Source organism: Telopea speciosissima, chromosome 4 (genome assembly GCF_018873765.1).
Source record: "Telopea speciosissima isolate NSW1024214 ecotype Mountain lineage chromosome 4, Tspe_v1, whole genome shotgun sequence".
Taxonomy (NCBI): domain Eukaryota; kingdom Viridiplantae; phylum Streptophyta; class Magnoliopsida; order Proteales; family Proteaceae; genus Telopea; species Telopea speciosissima.
Window position 1 is genome coordinate 33,775,958 of NC_057919.1, and position 24,923 is coordinate 33,800,880.

General features: G+C 38.9%; 1 protein-coding gene across 1 annotated transcript in view; it reads left to right on the forward strand.

The window, feature by feature from the left end:
* LOC122659811 overlaps positions 1–24,365 on the forward strand; it is a 39,366-nt gene extending 15,001 nt beyond the window's left edge. The window contains exons 2-3 of the mRNA XM_043854944.1: positions 7,377–8,428; positions 24,035–24,365. Coding sequence (XP_043710879.1) covers positions 7,377–8,428; positions 24,035–24,212 — 1,230 coding nt within the window. The 3' untranslated portion in view covers positions 24,213–24,365. The remainder of the gene's footprint in view (positions 1–7,376; positions 8,429–24,034) is intronic.
* Positions 24,366–24,923: the final 558 nt, after the last annotated feature.

Consider the following 24,923-nt stretch of genomic DNA (forward strand, 5'->3'; position numbering starts at 1 on the left):
CCACCAGCTACTCTCACCTGCTCATATGACCTTATATTTTCAAAATGGAAAGATGGTCAACTAGCTGCCAAAGTTTGCTAGTCCTGTCTTCGCTCAGCCTCTGACTAGAAATCCCCAGGAGGCCTATAATTACTAACAGAGTCATATGCATAGACCTCTACTGCTACTATCTCTAACATTGCCTTATCAAACTCTCGTTGTTGTCGTTCCCTTTCAACTTTCTTTAATCTTCCTCCTCTTAAGTGCCTTGATATGGCTTGCTGCACCTCATAAGGAACTTGTGTGCATTTGGCCACATCCTTATAGCCACAGCCAAATGCTGCTTCAATCTAGTAGCCGCTCCAGAATTAAGCAATTTCCCACAATATTGACACTTGGATTTCTTTTTATCTGCCAACATCGGGTCTCTATGTTGCCATGCTATCTCACCACGGCCAGCCATTGTGTAGCAAATCGCTTACTTTTTACATTGTTACATAAAAAAAAATAATGTATTAAAGACTTAAAGTAATGTATTAGTAACTATTAAACATAATGTCAAATTACGAAACCATTCAAATAGCTAAATCATATTTATCCCCTAACTCTAGTATTTATTTCTTAATTAAAAATAAAATTAGAATTTCTATTTAAAATAATTATACCTTAAAATATAAAACATTATAATGAAATGATGCATTTGACACCATTTTAATTTTGACATATAGTACATATGTTGTAAATAATTTCCAACAAAAACAGGTATTTTTCCTTAATATTGATATTTTTGGAAATTCTTTATAATATTTATAAATTCTGAAAAATAAAATAATATCATTTATGGGTTAAAAAAAAGTGACTCCATGAGGCCGTAGAGCATCCAACGGTGTCCAACTTACATAAAAATCACTTCCATGCAATCACTATTGACTGTATTTTTTTCAATTTTTTTTTCAAGAAATTCATTTTTATTTTGGAAAAAAAAATTAATAGCAGAAAAATAAATCGAACTCCATGAAGTCATAGATCGGCCAAACTTGTTTAACATATGTTAAATTGACACCCAACCACCAAGATTTGAACATATTTTTTGGAAAAGATAGAGATATGTGGAAAAATGGTACCTTGGACTTGGAATGTGCAAATCTTCTTCAAATCACAAGATTCTTGATGTAGATCAACGTTTTTCTGTGTTTGTTGAAGTTATGTGGTGATTTTCCATCAAAAATTGAGAAGAAAGATGAAGTTTTGAGTAAAATTTGGCAAACCAGAGAAATACTTGACTGTCTCGATTGAGTTCTGTTCACTTTTATATGGGGATTAGGTGATATCTTGATCAAAACGTGTTCGAGATCTCAGCCAATATAATGACTTATTTCTATTTCACTAGGCATCTCGTCTTGGTAATCCAAAAAACCGAGATATTACCAAGATCTCTGCCTGTACCGTGTATCTGATCTTCCATCATCTGTGAGTTATACGGTTTCCTGGAGTGCATCTGAGCATTTAAGATTTTGGTTCTGTTAGCTTTTATGTTTTTTGAGTTTTGTCTCTCTACTGATGGCAATGCCTAAGGTGGAAAGTCAAATCTTCTTGTATTTGTTATCTCGTTTGGGTATGCCTAGATGTTAATTTTGTACTTCCATTTTATTTTTAATATATTCTTAGCTGACCTTTGGAAAGAAAAAACCTAAACCAACTAGTAATCAAACTAGTTACTTAATTGACCAATATTAAAAACAACTCTTATTCTAACTAGGACTCTAACTTAAACTAACTAATAAAGTAAGTCCCTTATCTCTAACTCCCACTCTTATTTTAGGTCCATTAAAGTGGCCCATTACAATGAAACCTATTGGACCAAAGGCCTAACATATATAGAACTCAACCCGAGGTTATTTCACTAAAAGAAGCCCACTTTTGTGATTTATCTGCATCATCTCTCTTCTCTTTATATGATTTCCATCTTAGTTGCTCTGTCCAGTTAGGAGCTTAAAAGAAACTATCTATGGAGCAAAGGTTGGAAATTAGTTCGATCTTGTTAAGGGCAAATTGGTTTGCTACTTTAGTAATTCTGGGGTTCTATGACTCAGAAAACTGGGGTCGATGACCAGTTCACTTCTTGAAAAGTGTTCTTGGAGGTCTTGCTGCTTAAAGGATGTCTTTGTAGAAGGATTCTTGGTTAATCTGTATCACAGGAGGGGATTTTGAGCTTCTATGAGGAATTTGTGAAAGGCAAAAACTTCAGTAGGAAATAGTGACAAAGTTAGATTTGCAGACATGAATGGTGTGGTGTTAGTGAGATTTGCAAATATGCTTTCCCTTTTTTAATTCGCTGTGATATTTTTGATTATGTTTATGGATCTGTTCCCTGAGATGGTTAACTATGACTTTGTTATCAGTCAACACAAGCATGACAAACTTGTGAATCCATCCATCGTGAGAAATCTTCTTGTGATAGTATCTTACACTAAACACCAGCAATCATGCAACAAAAGGAAGAGAAGGTGAGACTGCCTAGAGAATCTGCTGACTCAATGATACTGCAGTTCCCGTCACCGATTGTATTTATAATGTGAAGCTTACAAAAGAAGAGAACTAATAGGACTCTATACTTAGAGAACTGGTTGGAATCTTAGAATAGAAAAAAATACAATATTAGAAAAGAAGACAACTAAGAGAGAAGAACCTCCATATGGTCTTTATTGACCTGGAGAAAGCCTATGATAGAGTCCTTAGAGATCTAATGTGGCATGTTCTTGCGAAGAGAGGGGTATCGAGTAGATCCACAGATGTAATTAAAGGTACGTATGAGAATGTGGTGACTAGTGTGAGATCTGTGGGCGGCCAGGGCAAGGAGTTCCCAATTACGGTTGGGTTACATCAAGGATCAGCCCTAAGCCCTTATCTGTTCGCGCTTATCATGGATGAATTAACCAAGAACATCCAAGATGAGGTACCATGGTGTATGCTATTCGTCGATGATCTCGTTTTGGTGGATGAGACAAAAGCAGGGATTAATGCTAAGTTAGAGATGTGGAGATCGACCTTGGAAGCAAGTGGCTTTAAGATTAGTAGATCAAAGACAGAGTATATGATGTGTAACTTTAGCCACACTATGATGGATGATGATATAGTGAAAATTGAGGAGAGAGAGCTACCACCAAATGACTATTTTTCAGATATCTCATATCTGGGGTCTATCATACACAAAGAAGGTGAAATAGATGATGATGTTTCACAAAGAATTAAAGTAGGATGGATGAAGTGGAGAGGGGCGGCCGGAGATGGATGTGTGGCAAAACTAAGAAGGTAAAGTGAGGAACGAAAGGATTAGAGCCGATGTAGGAGCTGCCCCGATCAGCGACAAGCTCCGAGAATGTCGTCTAAGGTGGTTTGGCCATGTGCAATGGAGGCTTGGGGATGCCCCACTAAGGAGGAGTGACTTGATTCCGATTAATGGAGCTAAAAGAACTAGGGGCAGGCCTAAAATGACCATTGGTGAGGTTGTAAAGAATGACATGCAATGTCTGGGTCTTGTGCTAAGTATGACCTCAGATAGAGCCTATTGGAGGGCAAGGATCCACGTTGTTGACACCAGGTAGCTGAGATTTTCTTTATTTTCTGGGCTTGCCTCTTTCCTCTTACTCTCATTTTTCATTTTTCCATCTATCACTTTTCTCATCTCTTTGCTTCTTTTATATTCTTCATTCCTCTGTTTTCCCTATTTTGTTCTGTAAGGATCCATGTAGCCGATCCCATTTTGTTGGGATAAGGCCGAGTTGTTGTTGTATCTGAAATAAACATAGGCAATCTGAAATCCTAATAGCACTAGGAAAGCAACTAAACAAACAAGGACTAGACAACGATAGGTACACTCCCCCTATCGTGGTACACTATAACTTTCTAACATTCTTAATAACAAAGCCAACAAATATTGTTGTGTCTGATTAATTTGAGAGGTATAAAAGTTTTTCCCCTTTAGATTGTTTCAAACTTTCAGTAGTTAGGATTTTGTTAGATATACATCTTATGCCTTATGTTGAGGCATAATGGAGGAGTTAGATAAAATACTTTTGACAAAATTAGTTATTATTGACCAAAATTTTGTAAGGAAATATGACCATTTGTGGAGTTTTTGTATATTGTCAAAAAATTCTATAAGATAAGTGTCTGTCTTGTTTGTCTTAGTTACTGGCATAGATGGGTGTCTGTACACCAAGATTTTCCACCAAGATCTCGAGATCTGGCACTCATATAAAGGACCTAGATCTCGGCGAGATATTGACATTTTGAGACTCGTAGGCAGTCTCGTCTCGGGATTTCAAAAAATCGAGAAACTCAGCCAGATCTTGCGAGTTCTCGAACTATGGGCTCGACCCTAGTACGACCGCAGATAGAGTTGTTTGGAGGAGACTCGTGTAGTCGACCCCTTATAGGGGGATGTTCCTGAGATGCTGCTTTGACTACTGCTTAGATTTTTTCCTTTACTGACTTTATTTTATCTTTTTACATCCTTTTACTCCTTTACTTCCTTGTACTTTTTTACTCTCTTCTGCTTCCTTTGTTTCTATTACTGTCACAGCCCTTCGGTTCCATGTAGCCTACCCCATTTAGTTGGGATAAGGTTTTGGTTGTTGTTGTTGTTGTTGTTGTTGCTCTATTTTTTATTATAGATAGATATTTCAAACTTTCGATACAGTAACAAGTAGGCATTTTTCATGGAGTACAAATATATAAAAAAAGGTAAACAAGGACGAAAAGGTACAACTGACGACAGAAAAATACAAGAATATATTCAGGATGACTCCCAGTAAAAAACTCCTAGTTCTTACAGAAAATTCTTGATCAGCATCTTATAGAATTTTTTGACAATATACAAAAACTCCACAAATGGTCATATTTCCTTACAAAACTCTGATCAATAATAACTAATTTTGTCAAAAGTATTTTATCTAACTTCTCCGTTATGCCTCAACATAAGGCATAAGATGTATATCTGACAAAATCCTAACTACTGAAAGTTTGAAACAATCTAAAGGGGAAAAACTTCCATACCTCTCAAATTAATCAAGCACAACAATATTTGTTGGCTTTGTTATTAAGAATGTTAGAAAGTTATAGTGTACCACGATAGGGGGAGTGTACCTATCGTTGTCTAGTCCTTGTTTGTTTAGTTGCTTTCCTAGTTCTATTAGGATTTCAGATTGTCCTTGTTTATTTCAGATACAACAACAACTCAGCCTTATCCCAACTAAATGGGATCGGCTACATGGATCCTTATAGAACAAAATAGGGAAAACAGAGGAATGAAGAATATAAAAGAAGCAAAGAGATTGGAAAATTGATAGATGGAAAAATGAAAAATGAGAGTAAGAGGAAAGAGGCAAGCCCAGAAAATCAAGAAAATCTCAGCTACCTGATGTCAACAACGTGGATCCTTGCCCTCCAATAGGCTCTATCTGAGGTCATACTTAGAACAAGACCCAGACATTGCATGTCATTCTTTACAACCTTTGCAGTAGTGTAATAAGTTTTGCATCTCATTTGTGATGAACTAGTTCCTTGTGCTTAGACAATAAGATAAATTTCTTGAAAAAACTGTTGAAGGAACAAATGATCCCCTCTCTCGCCACCAGTGGCTTCCCAAACTTATTATAAATGGTCTGGTTTGCACATTACATAAGATTGACAAACTAGGTAACATGGGGAAATTTTGAAGTCGACAAAACTGCCCCTACACCAATCTTGTTTTCCAAATCCACCTTATCTACGGGCCATTTCCCCCATTAAATCATAGCATCAAGTGTTTGTCTGATTACCTTGGTCCAGACACTTGGAGTCTTGGACCCTTCATCATACCCAAGTCATCAGATCAGCTGAATTCGTACTTTTCTTTTTTAAGTTCTGAATTTTGTTGATTGGGTATGTTCTGCAACTTCTGATGCCGACCTGACATAACTGGACTGTTATCATTTCAAAATGCTAGCAATTGGAAGTCATGACTTGAATTCAATGCACAACCGGTTACATCGATACCCTTTCAACCTTACTTGATTATAAGTATGTATGTATTTGAGTACATGGTGTCTTGTTACAGAGCCATAGTTGCATTCTTTAGTTCTTTAGTTAGTGCACATTTTCTTTTTGGGCATGATTTTTCTACACGACCCCACTTGGAGAGGTTTTCTAAGAGGGCCACTTATTTCTGCCATGTGGAGGGGTGATCTGGCAATTATGACTTTTTGGTATTGATGGAATGATCTGGATTGACCATGTTTCATTATTCAGTTCTAAATTTCAATCAAATACCCCATTATGTATTCCCATTCATCCCTATATTTATCAGCTGTGCATTTGTTGTTGTGCACCCTCTCCGTAGTCCATGAATTTTCATGATTGATTTTGGCCACTTTCCCAACTCCAGTTGGGTTGAAACTTGACATGTGAGAAGGGGACCCTGAGGTCCATTTGTCCGCAAAATTAGAGCCCTGTCTGACCTGCACGTGACAGCACAAAGGCCTGCCTGGAGAACCCTATCTACACTGGCCCGCCTATAAATATCACTGCATTCTTTTTTGGTTATCCATGTGGAATATTTCTAGATTATTAAATATATTTTGCTTGATTACTTTGGGCTTGTATATCGTATTCTGTTTAATGCATACATGTAGCGATACCTAGGTGGTGGATCCATGTGAGCAGAAAAAAACCTGTATCCTAGATTTGGGGGTTAGACAGATCAAACTCCTTGATAGATTATCCATACCTCACACCCGCACCAAAACCATGTGACATAGTTTTGGAACCTTTTCCTTCTTGTGCTTTCAACTGGCACCCAATTGCTCCATATGATTGGTCCAATCATTGGAATCTTTTGCATAGGACAGAACCATCTCTCGACCTTTCCTCTCATCTTGTCACCTACAGGCTACAGCTCCCCCAAGTCCCCATGAATTCACTCATTTTTTATTTTTATCCTTTTCTAGATTTGCTGCTTGTATGTCTTGACATCCTCATTTCATCTGTACTCATTTGCACTGGATGAATCTAATAATTTTGTATGTTCCATTTTGATGAGAAGTAGATTCTTTCCATTTTAGTAGCATAAGTTTCTTTCTGTAGGTGTACACTGGATGAACATTATTAATCTTCACTTGGTAATTGTGAACATTTGGTCACTTGCTTTATCTGATTTTTCGAGTTGCCTCATTTGGAATTTGGACTTGTTCTTGGTAAAGATGATAAATTCAGGAAGCTGGCATGGAAGCAATGGACTATACTAAGGACAGAATTTATTTGCTATGTTGTGCAGAAAAACTGCTTGATAATATTATTTGCTGAAATTATTTTTCATTTTTCTAAATGTTGAACAAAGCTATTGTTTTTTTCTACAGGAGACTGTTGACTTGTCTTCTGGAGTGAATGGTTCAACTAAAAGCCAGAATGTATCCAAGGAGGAGTTGGTTTTGTCTGATCTTTTGGATATAAAATTACATTGGCTTGCTGAGCCAGAGAAAATTGAAAGTAGCTTTACAAACAAGGCACCAATCCAGATTAAAAGCTCTTTGAACTTTGCAGGAGTTGACTTTGACTACTTTTTCTCTGAAACAAAGAACGAGGCTGTTCCTAGTGGGTCAAAGGAAGATTTAGTTTCCAATGAGCAAATCAATAAGGAAATGCAAACATTTCCCGGTCAGGGAAGTCTTAATTTGTTTGAGAATGTTCAGTCTTCTGATAATGCACCAAGGCCAGTAACAACTGTGGATGATGGTGACCCTTTTTCTGATTGGACGGCTGAGTTCCAGTCTGCCAGTTCTGGAACTTTTCCTGGGGACTCCAAATTTGATCCTTTTCTGGGTTCTTCTACCATTAATGCCACTAGTGCTATGGAGGCAGCCTTTGTTCCTGAGGAAGATGTAAACTTTAAAATTGATGGCAGTGACAATGATGTAAAACTAAAGAACGATTCAGTTCCTTTAGCTTCTAAAAGTGATGACTGGGTTCAAGGTAATATGTGGGATACTTCCAGCACCAAGATATCTGGCAAGACTGAGCAGTTTGAGATGAAAAATGACACCAATCATGTTGAACCTAAAACCAACTCAAAAAATCTCTCCTCCAGTGGTGATAACTGGTTTCAAGATGATCTATGGCAAAACAGTGGTATGAAAGTGGCCGAGAGTGAAAGAATTGATGAAGATGATGATTCCTCGGATGCTTGGCATGATTTTACAAGCTTAGGAAATGTGCCAGATCCCTTTTCAAATCCTTCAAAAGTGACTGGCTCTGCGACAACCAACTCTGTTGCACAAGCTTCGGAAACAAGCATGGTGGGCTTATCGGACTTCAATGAAATGGACTTTTTCAGCCTTTCCGGAGCATCAAGTCTTAAAAATCTGTCGACAGAGGTCAATGATATGAAATTAGAAGCTTCAGTTTCAGACAGGTATGAATACTTACGACTCTTCTGGAACTTGAACAATGTATCATTTGTTAGATTGTTGTCTTGTTTGTTATTAATATGATTGCAATTTTTTTAAAGAAAGTCATTTTTTAATCTCAGAATTTGTTTTGCATTGATTAAATTGATCATAATTAAGAGTTAAGACTAGCTAATAAACATGCAGACTGATTGTGCCTTGTTATTTCTTTGTGCTGATTTTGTATCTCTTATGTCAGTCCTCACCCAAGTAGACATTCGTCAATGCATGCTTATTAGTATTTACATCTCAAGAATGTGGCATTTATCTTGTGATGGTTTTATCGTTCGATTTCAAGTTTGATATGGTATTTTTTGGCTTCATCTGGTTGGATTATTTGTCAATAGAAGTACAGTCTGACACACATATTTTTTGGTAACTGATAAAGAGCTCTTAAATATGCCATTTAGCACTTTCAGAAGGCGTCTTGTTCCTGTATTTGTCTAAATGGATGGGCAGTAACTGAGTCCTAACCATTACTTGTGGTTGTTGGAGTAGCTATGCTGCTTGAGACACTAGGGAAAAAAAAAGGGGGGGGGGGCGAGGGGGAGAATCTGGGGTGCCATCCAGGATTTCTGAAATTTGTCGCTGCTGGCCCCCATTTTTTTGGGTGGTAAGGACACCATCAGGGGCTCAAAAAAGGTGGCTGCTCCCCTAGCCATCCCCAATTAAAATTTGTATGTAAAATCACAGGTGCCATTCAATGCATGCTGTAGACAAGAGAGAATTTTATCGTCAAAATTCTTTGGAGGCTTCATCACCCTTCTTATGACTTAAAAATGACTCCAATTAAGTCTGGGTTTGAAAAAATCAAGGAGGCCTAAAATTAGCTAAGTGGATCCTAACTAGAAGTAACCCAAACATGAATAAATCTAGCCAAACTGTGAGTAAAATAAGACAAGCCCAAAACATTACAGGCTGAGCTATAGACATTTAGAACCATTGACATTGGGTCTTAAGCCATTCTTTTGATTCACTATGAGCAAGTATAGGCCCCTCTTCTGGCCTGTTACGGAAGCAAACTGTCAGCCCACCAAAACTAAGGGCGTAGCCAGTGCACGAGGCTCCCGCCACTGCGGGGGCTGGGGAGGGTCATAATGTACGCAGCCTTACCCCTGCTTCGCAGAGAGGCTGTTTCCAGAGACTCAAACCTGTGACCACTTGGTCACAATGGAGCAACCTAACCGTTGCACCAGCCCACAAACTAAATCATGAATAAATATCTACTCCGATTTTCATTCTTCATCAAGCCAGCTTCTATGATCAGACCTTTATCTCTGTTGTATCACTCTTTGTTAAAGATGTTCACCAGTTTTACTATCACCTAATGCAGGCCCGGTCAAAAAATTGATCTTATTTTGATAGTACTGGGTTATGGGATTTTGTTTTAAATGTTTTTATTTGTAATGGGTTCAATTACAAGGCCTAAATTAGGCCTTAAAAGGTACCCGAGATTAGTCTTTTAATTTAGTACTATAGTATATGAGGCCCTCTTAGTCTTGGGGATCAAGTAGTTTTAGTCTAACAGTTACTTATAATTAGTCTCATTAGTCTCATTACTACTAATTTAGTTAGTGTTTTACTCCATTTGGTTACTTATTAGTTGTTTAAATCTATTAGAATCTAGGTGTTAAATTGTTTAAATTTACTCAAACTCTACGTTTGAGTTTCTTATACAAGGATGTAACCCCCAATCGGATTACACTGTTGAATAAGAGTTTATTTGCGAAAGTGTGTGTGAGCTGTGAGCTCTTCTCCCCTATCCCTCACTTTTCTCAAAGTTACTATTCATGGATATTGTTCACAGTCCTAGCATAGCCCCTTTTCTCTTCTCTTTGCTCTTTTCTTCATTCTCTCTTTCATTCCCCATTGCAGGCTGCTGAAATCAACAAATCAGCAAGCCTTTTCATCCTCGTTTTATCAGGATAGTTCAGATCTGGGCCTGTGGAGCAGCGGCTAATCTTTGATTCCTAATTTGGGATCTAGGTTGGCTGGCAGCCATAGTTGTTAAGGTGACTAGGCGAATCAAGGCGATCGAGGGAGGGTTAAAAAACAAAGAGACACCAACAAGGCGACAAGGCGTCGATTAGGCGACCAAGGTGACACCAGAAATCAAGGCGAGAGCAAGGCGCCTTGACAACTATGCTGGCAGCATCAACTTGGTATCAGAGCCTAACCTGGTCAAGAATACCTATGTTTTCAAGACTAGAGTTAAGGCGAAGTGAGAATTTCGTTTCGCATTCTGTGGTGGAGATGTTGTATAAGACAAATGACTGAATGAGATATCATTGAATCTGAAGGTTATGTCTTCATAAATTTTTCAATTTCTCAATACTTTGATGGTGCTTGTTTTGAGATGTTTGATTCTTCCATATGCATCATTAAATTTGGTCGATATTGGTTGGAAGCGCAAAAGGGTGTAGTTGATCATGATAGAAATTTATACACCCTAAAGCCTTCTCTCATACAACAGGAAATTCTTGAAGGACTAGTTGATGAAGAATCCTTGAAGCCTAAAGAAACCGTCCCTACAGAAGAGCTTGTTGTCCACAACGAAATTCCTAAGCCAATTAAGGAAAAACAGCAAGTGATAGCAAAAAAAGAAGAAAAATTTGTTGTTCATTACAAGGATACAACCCCAATTGTTCAAGTGCAGCGATATGTAACCGTGGATGATAAGGAGGTAGACTATGGTTGTGAACATCCCTTCTACTGAGTTTGTTATTCCTCACAAGTTTCAACAGCAAATGCAACATGGAAGCTTCATATTCTGAATTTTGTTTGAGTTGTAGACATGAAGCTGCAAGCACCCGTCAAAGTGTTCTTATTCCTCCCATTCTTAAAACTCGAGGACATTTTTTTTGAATTGACAGAATAATTCAGGCTTAGTCCAAAATGTTATTATGAGTGTACTTGGTTATGGGCTTTTGTTTTGAATAGTTTTACTTGTAATGAGCTCAATTACATGACCTAAATTTTAGGTCCATAGGAGGTACACGAATTTAGCCTTTTAATGTAGTATTCTAGTATGTGGAGCCCTCTTAGTTTTGGGGATCAAGGAGTCTTAGTCTAATAGTTTATCGATAATTAGTTTCATTATTGCTAATCTAGTTTATCTACAATTTTGGCAACACATGGATGGATTAGTGCAAGGTTTTTAGTCAAGGAGAAATTATTATTATTGGAGGATATGGTTTTGGAGAGAGGAATGAAGAGGGGATCTCAGTCTTAGATTTTGTTGTGGCTTATGATTTATCCATTGTAAACATTTACTTTAAAAAGAGAGAGGAGCATTTAGTTACCTTCAAAAGTGGGCATCATAGTAGCCAAATAGATTTCTTCCTAACTAGAAGGTCCAATAGACTGTTATGTAATGACTGTAAGGCTATACTAGGGGAGAACGTAACCACACAACATAGATTAGTAGTCATGGAAATGTGTTGCACTACACAAAATCGTAACAAAATGAGTTTTTTTACCCTAGGATAAGGTGGTGGAGCTTAAAAGGAGATACTTTGAAATCATTTACTGATGAAGTGGTCAAACAAGGAAAGTGGGACTTTGAGAAGTTTATTTCTGCAGCCTACTAAATGAAGACACTTCGAATAATAGTGTTCTAGAAAGACTGCATTACCCATCAAGACACCACATGTCGTACACACACGCACAGACACAGATATATATATATATGAAAGATTAGGGTGTCTGAAGTAAAAAAAGCTTTAAGGAGGATGAAAGTGGGCAAGACACCAGGCTCAGATGAGGTCCCAGTAGAAGTGTGGAAGAGCTTAGAAATCTATGGTTTATCTTGGCTAACCAAAATTTATAATAAGATTATGATCACAAGAAAAATGCGAGATGAGTGGAGGAAAAACATCGTGGTTCCAATTTACAAAAATAAAGGTGATATTTAGAGTTGCAATAACTATAAAGGCATAAAACTAAGAGTCATACTATGAAATTATGGGAGAGGGTTATTCAAACCTACCTAAGACAAGAAATTACTATTACGGAGAACCAATTTTGTTTTATGCCAAGAAGATCCACGATATAAGCTATTCGCTTAAGAGACTCATGGAAAGATTTAGAGATTGCAAGAAGGATCTCCACATATGATAGAGTCCATAGAGAGTTAATCTGGCAAGTACTAGAGAAGAGAAGTGTTTCAAGTAAATACCTAGACATAATTAAAGATATGAATGATGGTGTGGTGACAAGTGTAAGAATTGTGGGGGGGGTGTCAAAGTAGTGAATTCTCAATTACAATTGAGTTACAAGGATTATCTTTAAGCCCTTATTTGTTTGCATTTATCATAGAATGATTTATCCAGAGAGATTCAAGATGAGGTTCCTTAGTGTATGCTTTTTGTTGATGATATTGTTTTGGTGGATGAGACAAAAGCAGAGATTAATTCCTGTTAAGATATTGGGACCCGATTGTGTAAGCCACATGGGTATCTTGTTTCTATTTCTGTTACTTCTATTTTAGGAAGGTAGTTTACTTTATTCTCCTACTTTTCTAGGATAGATTTTCCTAATTCTTTCCTATTCTGTTTAGGAAAGTTTCTGATTGTAATACTTAGCTTCTTTTAGTGTAAATAAGATATTAGTGCAGGGAGACTGCATCGGCTCTGAGTTCTATTTCAGCAGTCTCTCCTCTTCTCTTCTCTCCTTCTTCGTCTCCTTGTTTCTCCTTGCCACTGGTTTTATACTCTGATGTTGTAACATGGTATCAGAGCGGTAACTAGTACCTGATTCTCTACCACAATTTTCGTTTTGAGAGTCGTTTAAGTTTCTGATTTGAAGAAAGAAACCCTAGTTCATAGAAGAAAGAAGAGGAACTAGGGTTTCGTATGGGTTTCAATAAAATCTGAAGTATGGTATGGTATCATACCTGCTGTTGATTCGATTGTTGCTGAGAAATTTCTACTACTATCGTGTTCCCTGCTACGACTAGTAGCAGATTTGTAATCGATTGCTGCTTATTGATTTACTGCCACGATGGGGTTTGATCGATTGACATTTTGAATACTATGGATTTGCTGCTATGTTTTTCAACTTTGGATTTTCTGTTATAGATGTGCTGCCATCGTGGTTGATTGCTGCTGATTATCTGAATTTTTCTATCCATTGCTGAAAATACTATCGATTCTGGTGTGGCTGCTACTACTTGCAATTGATTACTCGCTTGCGCTTAGTTCTCTGCCTCATGGTTCGAAGGTTTAATGGAGTTCTCCCCTTGCTGCTTCTTCATGCTTTCAATTTGCTTAGAAAGAAGAAAAGGAAAAATCAGGGAAGAAACGATGGAAGAAGAAGAGATGGGGAAGAAAAGAAGAGAAAACGATGCACTGAGTTCCTCTCCCACAGTTTGTGTTTATAATAATAACCAATTACATCAAAATAGGAAACTCATTCCTTGACAACCAAGAAACTAAAAATAATAAGAACTAACCCTAACTAGGAAACTAAAATAAAACGGTGGAAACAAACTAAGAAACCAAGATAGGGACAATCCCCCTATTCATAGTAAATTACCCAAACTACCCTTGTACCCCCACGGCACATGGGCCCATTCTCAACACTCCTCAAGTTGGGGTACACATATAGCAAAAAGAAATCTTCAGCTTGAAACAAAAGCACAAGGTAACAATTGTAGCTCCACCCAGCAGCACATCACAAGCTCAAGCACAATGGCCACCAATCAGCAACAATAAGTAAAAAAAACCGTGTCGAATAGAACCAAACGGCAACGAACAATAATAAGTGGTAGAGAACCCCAACCGCGATCTAAAGATCATATAACGGTAACAGCAACAGCAACATCACAGGTAATAGATAGGCATCTTACCAAAGAAGACAAGTAAAAGTGTAGCTTCAACAGCTACATCACAAGAAGAATCTCGCAACTCTCTCAGAGACACCATTTCAGAAAAGGCTACTGTCTCAGAGGTACTACTATGATACTTGTGCGTTAGCTCGGTGCTTGTAGAATGCGGACCCAAGTAAAAAAAAAAACAGCATCTGGTTGCTGACCGACCAATCAAAGACAGCATATGGTTGCTGACCAACCACACAAAGACATCATATGGTTGCTGATGAACCACTTGACATAAGACAGCCATGGACCAAGTAGATAAAAGTTGTACTGTTGCTGAACCAAACACATAAACTCTTAATGTTGCTGTGGATATGAGCAAATGACACGTATAGATAAAAATAATCTTCAAGAATGAGTGACTGAAGCAAATAAGTCTTCAATCATGTAGAAACATCATACTGATGGCCAGATAAATCAGACAAATTTCCAAACAATTCTTGAGCAACGCAATAACCACAAGCAGCAATAATCACCAAGATAATCTCCAATCTCCCCCTCACGTGTAGCATTACACGTGAAAAAATAAGGTAAAGCCAATGGGAAACAGCCAAAGTGTGCCAACAATGCCAATCTTAAAAAACAAATTGGAACTCCCAAATTGATATGACCGGGTCCACCATTTAATTTGTTGGTCCAATGGCAATTCTGTAAATTATTAATGCAATCTCCAAGTGATGCAAAAACCGGGTCAAAATACCCAATTGGGTTCGTGTGATTGCGTGTGGGCCCATCCAAGTGAAGAAACAACTCAAATCCAAACACAAGTGGCAAAAGAGTAAATATTTAGAGTTTTAATAGAGCAATGGCAGAATGATGAATAATTGAAAGTTATAATTGGAATGGCAATATTGTAATTAATCTAAAGTTATAAAAGGGAGATGGCAGATTCGTAATTAACAGAAGCACAAAAGGTTAGAACAATTAAAGGAAAGGTAACGTATGAGTGAAAGGGGTAGTTTTGGAATGGAGGAACAAAGTATGGATATTGTTATCAAAACCAGAAAATTATAGAATGCTTGAATGATCGATAGTGATCAGCCATGCCCCTTTATTTATAACTTTCAGCAAATAAGTTACATGACCAAAATAACCCTACCATAGCCGACATAGCTAGGCAGTACATATAATGACTTAAAACATAAAATGAAATACCAAATGACCAGAATACCCCCACGGTATGCTGGTTTACATTATTCAACACTCCCCCTCAAGTTGGAGCAAAGATGTCGATCATGCCCAACTTGACTAGATTAGGATGAAATAACTTTCCAGGCAATCCCTTGGTGAAGACATCAGCAAGCTGATCAGAAGAAGTCACAAAGGGGATACAGATCTGCCCATCTTCAAATTTCTCCTTGATGAAATGCCTATCCACCTCAACATGCTTGGTACGGTCATGTTGTACCAGGTTGTGTGCTATACTAATTGCAGCATGGTTATCACAGTACAGCATCATAGGAATACCCAGATCTTGTAGCAAACCTTTAAGCCAAAGTAACTCACAAATTCCTTGTGCCATAGCTCGAAATTCAGCTTCAGCACTAGAACGAGCAACTACATTTTGCTTCTTGCTACGTCAAGTGACAAGATTTCCACCTACAAAGGAGCAATACCCCGAAATAGACTTACGGTCTGCAGAACCAGCCCAATCAGCATCAGTGTATGCTTCTATCCGTAGGTGACCATGTGAAGACAAAAGAATGCCTTTTCCAGGAGCTGACTTCAAGTAGTGTAGAATGCGAAGAACAGCCTCCATATGTGAAGTGTTGGGATCATGCATAAATTGACTCACAGCACTCACAGCAACAGCAATAGCAATATCTGGACAAGTGTGTGAAAGATAAATCAGCTTCCCTACCAACCTTTGGTAACGGCCTTTATCAACAGCCTCACCCACATTTTCCTTGAGCCGAACAGTGGGATCCATAGGAGTATTCGAAGAGTGGTAGCCAAGCAAACCTGTTTCAGCCAACAAGTCTAGGACATACTTTCTTTGAGAGAGAAATATGCCTTTTGAAGATCTGGCCACTTCAATCCCAAGAAAGTATCTTAATTTTCCTAGATCCTTGATCTCAAATTCCTGTCCAAGAAAGATCTTCAACTGTCTGATCTCATCACCATCATTGCCAGTAACCACTATGTCATCAACGTAGACTATAAGAACAGTGAGTTTTTCACCAACCCTCTTGATAAAGAGTGTGTGATCAGCATTACTCTGCTTATAGCCTACAGAAACCATGGCCTTGTGGAATCGACCAAACCAAGCTCGGGGTGACTGTTTCAGCCCATACAACAGACGCTTCAGCCTGCATACTTTTCCTTTATTTCTGTCACAAGAAAAACCTGGTGGAATGTCAATATATACCTCCTCCTCTAGTGCTCCATTTAGGAAGGCATTTTTAACATCTAGCTACTGCAAATCCCAACCAAGGTTGACTGCACATGATAACAACACAGGAACTGTATTCAACTTTGCAACAGGTGCAAAAGTCTCCTGATAATCAATGTTGTATGTCTGAGTAAAACCCTTGGCCACAAGTCGTGCCTTATACCTATCCACAGTGCCATCCACCTTCTGTTTCACCATAAACACCCATCTACATCCAACGGTTTTCTTCCCAGGTGGAAGAACCGCAAGCTCCCATGTGTTATTTTTCTTTTAAGTCTACATTTCTTCCATCATGGCTGCCTTCCACTTTCCATCTGATAGAGCTTCCTGCCAATTGTTAGGAATACGAACAGAAGAAAGAGAGGAAATAAAAGCACGAAATGATGGGGAAAGGGAATCATATGAAACAACATGAGATATGGGATGCTGAGTGCAAGACCTGACACCTTTGTGAAGGGCAATAGGTAACTCAGGAGAAGGAACATTACCAGGTGGAGAGGCAGGTTCTAGATCCAGGTTCGGCAATGGAATGGGTACAAGAGCAACAGTTGATTAAACCTGCTTATGTTTCCTTGCATAGGTCTTGGTCTTCACAGTACTGTCATCAATCATCCTCTGAAATTCACTAATGGTCCTCTGGACAGGAGTCTGGGCTGGAGTGGTTTACTCCCCCTGAATGGAGGTTATCTCCCCCTGTATGGGAACCTCTCCCCTTGACTCGGGGGGAGGACTAGAAGTAGGACCAGAAGTAGGCTGAACAGGAACAGATTCGGACTCATTATAACCAGACTGGAGTGGAGGTGGAGTGTCTATAGTCAACACATCTTCACTACCACTACCACTCTCCCCCTGAAGAGGTGGGGACACATAGTAGGAGACACTCTCATGAAACACGACATCCATGCTGACAAAGGACCGGCGGGAGGGCGGGTGATAGCACTTGTACCCCTTTTGTGTAGCAGAGTACCCTAAGAAAATGCACCTAAGACTACGTGGGTCAAGTTTGCCCGGGGACCTTGTATCCCTGGCATAGCACTCGCAACCAAAAACCTTAGGGGGAACAACAAAGGAGGATGAGCCAAGCAAGAGTTCAATAGGGGATCTAGAGTGAAGGACCCGATTGGGCAGCCTATTAATTAAATAGGTTGCAGTAAGGACAGCATCCCCCCAATAAATGGAAGGGACATTGCGGGCAAACATAAGGGCACGAGCTACCTCCAAGAGGTGGCGATTCTTCCTCTCAGCCACACCATTTTGGGCTGGAGTATCAACACAGCTGGTCTGATGAAGGATGCCATGGGCAGCCAAGTATTGTTGGAATTGACCTTCCATATACTCTCTCCAATTATCACTCCTTAAAATCTGAAGAGTGGCATTAAACTGAGTTTTAACCAGCTAGTGAAAGTGCTGAAAATAGGAAAAAACTTCACTTTTAGTGTGCATAAGATAGAGCCAAGTGAACCTAGAATGGCAATCAATAAAGGTGACATACCACCGATGACCCGAAAGAGAAACTTTTCTACTAGGACCCCACACATCAGAATGAACAACATGGAATAAAGAAGATGATCTTTTATTAGAAGTTGGATAGTTGGAACGTGTCTGTTTGGCCAAGACACAAGGCTCACAAAAGAAATCTTCTTTATTACAACTAGTACTTAAAGCTGGAAATGAAGTAGATAAAGTACCTAAGGGGGGGTGTCCTAGTCTAGAGTGCCATATGTGTAATTCAAAGGAAAATGATGATGGGGAACAAAGCCTAGAAGGTAAAGCCTAAGTAGATGCAGGATCTCCATCAAGCAGGTACAATCCGCCATACACTTTACCCGATCCAATCGTCTTCCCCGAGTCTAGTTCCTGAAAAACACAATGAGTAGGAAAGAAGGTCACTTTACAATTTAAAGATTTGGTAATACTGCTAATGGAGAGAAGGTTAGTGGTAAACTTGGGAATATGCAACACATAAGATAATGTTAAAGAAGGAGAACAGCCAATGGATCCTTTCCCAGATATGGAGGAGGGACCCATCGGCAATTTTAACTTTGTCCTTACCAGAAGCAGGAAAGTAGGTGTTAAAAAGACTGGAGAAACCTGTCATGTGATCAGTAGCTCTAGAGTCTATGATCCAAGGAGTGGAAACTACTGATGCACAATGACCAACAAAGGAAATACCTGCACGGGCAAAGAAGGAACCTGAATTGGCAGCAGATGTATTCAATAGACGCCGGAGAGCTTGGAGTTCTTCTTGGGAGAAACCGATGTCAGTAGTGGGAGCTGGAGCTACACTTTCAGTGTGATTGGCTTTGTTTTTAGGCCTGGTACGACCCCGTTTGCTCTCAAAATCAGTAGGCTTCCCATGAAGCTTCCAACACTGAGCCTTAGTGTGATATGGTTTGTGACAATGATCACACTTCACAGGCTCTTTAGTAGTAGCATTAGCAGCAACAGTATCAGCAGAAGTGTCAGTGATGGAACCAGCAGTCTGTGAGGCTGATCTTTCAACCTTGGGAGTAATCATCATAGTAGCCCTCCTTGTCTCTTCACTGTGTACATAGGAAAAAGTTTCCTCCAAAGTGGGGAAAGGAACCCAACCGAGAACCTGCACCCGAATAGGATCATACTCATCATTGAATCCAGCCAGAAAGTCATAGACCCGAAACTGATCTACATATGTATGGTAGGCAGTAATATCAGCAGCAGTGGTAGGCTGAAACCGAGCATAGTGATCCAGTTGCTGCCATAAACACTTGAGGGCAGCATAGTACTTAGTAACTGTCATCTCCTTCTGAGTAGTGTTTTGAAGATTTTTCCTGATCTCATAAACTTGTGCACCACTCCCTGAGCGACCATATGTACCCTTGACAGCAGTCCATATCTGAGTAGCTGTGTCATGGAGAAGATACTGACTAGAAAGGTCAGTGGTCATGGAGTTCAGAACAAAAGACATCACCATTGCATCATTGGCAGCCCATTTAGTGCGAGCAGCCCCCTTCTTCAGTAGGTTGCTTGGCGGTGCTAGTAAGATGGCCAGTGAATCCCCTACCAGCCACGGTCAGGGATAATGATCTGGCCCAAATTAAATAGTTTGTGCCATCAAGCTTAATGGCAGCAGCATAGGGAAGGAAATCGTTCCTCTGCTGATCTCCTCCAGAAGTAGCCGAAGAAATTTCTGAGTCACCCATAATTCAGCTAGGCAGAATTCGATCCCTAAATCTGGAAAAATTCAGATCTTCAAAAAATTACAGCAATTTGGGCTGAAAGAGAAGTTGAGTGCAGCAATATAACCAGGGAATTATCCCTCAAAAAATCTCCTCAAACAACAGCCCAGAAGACCAAGATCGATAAGGTATCAGGGTTTTAAAAAACCCTGACAGTTGAGATCGATAAAGGGAAAAAATGGGGCTGGAACTTGAGTGCTTCTGTGTATGATAATTCAGATGCAATAGATGCTATCCAGAGGTCTGCAGGTAGTGCTCCACAGTGAAGAATCAACCTTCCATATCAATAGTGTCGATCTCCAAAAAACTTGAAGCAGTCCAAATATCACAGAGAGAGGGAACAGCAGCTATCGTACTCTTGTAATTAGGGCATGGAAATGTTGAGGTGTGATGGAGGGCAGCACTTAGACCATAATTGGATCACTTCAGCAGTGCTGCCCTTGAAAGATGGAAAGAACCAAAGGGAGGGAAAGAGAGAGAGAAGAATTCGATGGAGAAGATGAAAGAGAAGAAGAACAAAGTGGAGAAGTTTTGAAAAACCCTAGATCAGAGAAGTCAGCTTTGATACCATGTTATCAAAACCAGAAAAATTATAGAATGCTTGAATGATCGATAGTGATCAGCCAAGCCCCTTTATTTATAACTTTCAGCAAATAAGTTACATGACCAAAATAACCCTGCCATAGCCAACATAGCTAGGCAGGACATATAATGACTTAAAACATAAACTAAAATACCAAATGACCAGAATACCCCCACGGTATTCTGGTTTACATTATTCAACAGATATGAATAATATTAGAAGAAGGAAAAAATAAGGAAAAAAAAAACAAAAGGGTTTAATTACCTAAGGAAATAGAGATTGTCTTCAACCTGTGAGCACAACAGAACCAGCGCTGATGGAAGTTCTGTGTGATTGATTCAGACCTCCAGCTCAAGCTCCGATTGCACACAAAAGCTTCGAAAAAGTTCGTAATCCTTAACGATATTGTTTCCAGATTATAGAGACACCATCAGGTAAGCACCAACACAAAAATCAGCTCCAAAAAACCAGCAGGTAACGACGACAAATCGATAGCTAGAAGCAGCAATAGTAGCAGATCTTCCAATTTGCAAAGGTGAATCGAACAATACGGGGTTATCACAGGAACAGCAGGGCATCCACTTAACCAGCAAGAAAGCTGTCTACCACGGTGACAGCAGAGAATAATAACTCGAGTAGATGTTAACTTCAGTAGCAGCAGTCGGTAAACATAACGGAGACCTTTAAACGACTCTCAAACCGGCAACGTTTTGAACCCAGATCGATTCAAACCATCAGCTCTGATACCATGTTACAAATCCTGAGAAGAAAATGAAAAATCTGAGAAGAAACGATGGAAGAAGAAGAGATGGGGAAGAAAAGAAGAGAAGTTGATGCACTGAGTTCCTCTCCCACAGTTGGTATTTATAATAATAACCAATTACATCAAAATAGGAAACTCATTTCTTGACAACCAAGAAACTAAAAATAATAAGAACTAACCCTAACTAGGAAACTAAAATAAAACGGTGGAAACAAACTAAGAAACCAAGATAGGGACAATCCCCCTATTGATGGTAATTACTCAAACTACCCTTGTACCCCCACGGCACAAGGGTCCATTCTCAACAATGCCAAGTTGGAGTTATGGAGATCAACCTTGGAATCTAAAGGTTTTAAGATTAGTAGAACAAAGACGAAGTATATGGTGTGTAACTTTGGTTACACTAGGATGGATAATGAGGTGGTGAAAATTAATGAGAGGGAGATTCCGCAAAGTGATTATTTTAGGTATCTTGACTTAATCATAAATATAGAAGGTGACATAGAGGATGGTGCTTCACAAATAATTAAAATAGGATGGATGAAGTGGAGAGGTGTGTACTGAGTGTTGTGTGATTGGCATAATCCTTTAAAATTTTTATAGGACAGTCATACGACTGGCTACTAGCTATGATATGTGGTGTAGAATGTTGGGCAGTTAAGAAGCATCATATAGATAAACTCAGTGTAGCAAGGATGAGGTTGTTGAGATGGATGAGTGGCAAAACTAGTAAGGATAAAGTAAGGAATGATCATATTAGAGCTGATTTGGGAGTAGCTCCGTTACATGATAAGCTACGAGAAAGCCGTTTGAGGTGGCATGGCCACGTTCAATGAGGCCTTTGGATGCCCCAATACGGACGAGTATTTGATTCAGATTGAAGGAACTAAAAGAGCCAAAGGCAGACCTAAAATGACCTTAGGAGAAGTGGTGAAAAAAAGACATGCATAGCTTAGGCCTTGTATCAAGTATGACCTCAAATAGAGCTGATTGGAGGGCATCCATGTTGCCGACCCCATTTAATTGGGTTTAATTGGGATAAGGCTGAGTTGTTGTTGGTGTTGTTGTATTGCTAATCTAGTTGGTGTTACTTGTTAGTGTTTTACTTCATTAGGTTACTTATTAGTTTAATTCTGTCAGACTATATCTACATGTTGAAGTGTTTGAACTTTATTCATACACTAGTTTTGTGATTTTTATATAAGGATGTAACCCCCTATCAGATTACCCAGTTGAATAAGAATTTATTTGTGAAAGTATGTGGGCTTTGAGCTCTTCTCCCCTACCCATTTTTTCTTTTTTCTCCAAGTTACTATTCATAGGTACTATTCACAGTCCCATATCTCCTCAGCCTTCTTGTCTTCATACTCTTTCTTTTCCCATCACAGACTGCTGAAATCTACAAATCAGCCTTTTCAACATCGTATCTTTTTGTCAGGAAAATAAGATCCTAGCCTGTGGAGCAGCCAATCTGATCATTGATTCCTAATTGAGGTCTGGGGTGGCTAGGTGCATCATCACTGCAAGTAATTTCGCTGTCACTACTACCACCTACTAACTAATTTCATTGTTGCAACTGAGACAAACGACATCTATTACCAGGGCGTTATCACCATGACTGATGCTGTCCAGTACTCCATAATCATGCACCTATACCACCATTTTGGGATTGCAGTAGCATATATTCGTGTTATGATTCTTTCCCCTGATAAAGGAAAATATTTATATTGGTACTAAGAGATTATATGGGTACTCAGTTTTCTTTTAATATTTCAGAAAAGGAACTGGAATATGGCCAAATGCTTCAGTGTCTAGTTCCCCCATCTTTTGGTTTTGTTTATTCTGTGCTACTGCTAAGTTTATTTATTTATTATCTTAGATTACCCAGTGTAGCACAGACTAATTTCATTTCACATTTCCACCTTCAAGAGTTATGATGTTGAAATTATTCTTTGGTGTCTGTCCATCTCAAAGATGCAGCCAAATATATCCTATGCTTAATACATTTTGTTACTTCAAAACTGTCTGGGCACTGGGCAGCCTTGCAGTGTGTTGTGGGCACTCTTACCTTCAAATTAATATATTACTCTCATCTAAGGTTCAGCTTAGACTGAAGATGCATTTCCAATGATACAGGCCTAGGAAATGCAACTTCCTAGAATTCCATTAACAGCCATTCCTCTCCCCTTCTCCACCCCCACCCCCACCCCCACCCCAAATATGGGCCTAGCAAAAGAAAATTTGGGATAGGTTCCTACAGGATCTCAAATAGGAAACGGGTTCTCACTTTCAAATTTTTTTTGTAAGGGGAAAAAAACACATTAAAAAGAAAAAGGAAAAAGATCCTTGCTGCCATCGTAAGTAACAGTTGTTAACCTTACAGTCGGTTTAGGATGTATATCTTGTTTCTGTTCCTTACATTGTTTCACTCACTTATTTCCCTCTTCATTAATGATGCTCACAACTGAAACTATAATTTGAGCAACTCATTTTAATAACAGTGGATTTAGGTCTGGGAGTGTTTATCTGGTTCCATACAGGATACCCCATTAACTTGCGTAAAATAGCCAAGCCAGTTTCTCAAAGATTTATTGAAACTCTTGATTGTGTTTAGCTTGCACTGATTGTCTTGAATGGAGAAGAACATTTGAAATCATTTCCTTGGTTGTCTATTTTAGACATTAAATATAATTCTTATGAATCAGCCTTGTCTTAATTTCCTTTGTCATGCATAATAGTAGGATGGTGGAAATGGATGTCCAAACTGGAGCTGTTGCCAAGAAAGGAGGCAGTGTAGATGGGAGTCCAACTACAACCATGCAATCAGAAGCTGCTGATCCCAATGTAGAGAGGTTGATAAACGAGATGCCTGACCTCTCCTTCATGCTTGAGAAAGACCTTAAAATCCCTCCAAAATGATGGTTTTGATTCATTTTTTGTGAAATTAAACCCATTTGTTTGTTTTGAGCATTTATAATGTCAGGTTAGTTCTCCCTCTGTGTTGTAAATCCAATTTTTTTAGATCTTGTATTGCCTCTTCTTTTTAATGGAGCAAATTAGATCCTTCCCTAATATGTGGTTAAATATTGTTGTTCATATATATTTTGGCCATACAAAAAGTCAAAATAACGAGGGTAGGATTAAGGTCCATTCCATTTAAGTCATGACTTGCTTCTATCCATTAGTATTGCTTCCGAGGTCTCCTTACTATTGTTGGATGCTGCTGACAGCCTCAATTTTCATTTATTGGAAACATTGGTAGTACCCATAGTTGCGTGATTTTTGTGTTGTTTTTTTTTTTTTTGTTGGTCAAAATAATATATCTGCGGAAGGAAATAGAGATTAGAGGCTTAGAGCTGTGCTTGGTATGCATTCTAAGTCGATTTTCCATTCTTGGATGATAAAAGCAACTATTTTTATCATCCGAGAATGCAAAATCGACCTAGAATGCATACCAAACGCAGCTGTGGAGTTCCCTGAATCAAGATTTTTGTTTTTTAATGTAATTCCCTCAAAGTTTGGGTTCAAATGTTGGCAGGTCTTCTTAAAATTTTCCATTTTTACCATCATAGACCGGTATATATCGGGGTGTAAATGAATAGTCAAAATCTGTTTCCGTATCCGTGTGCG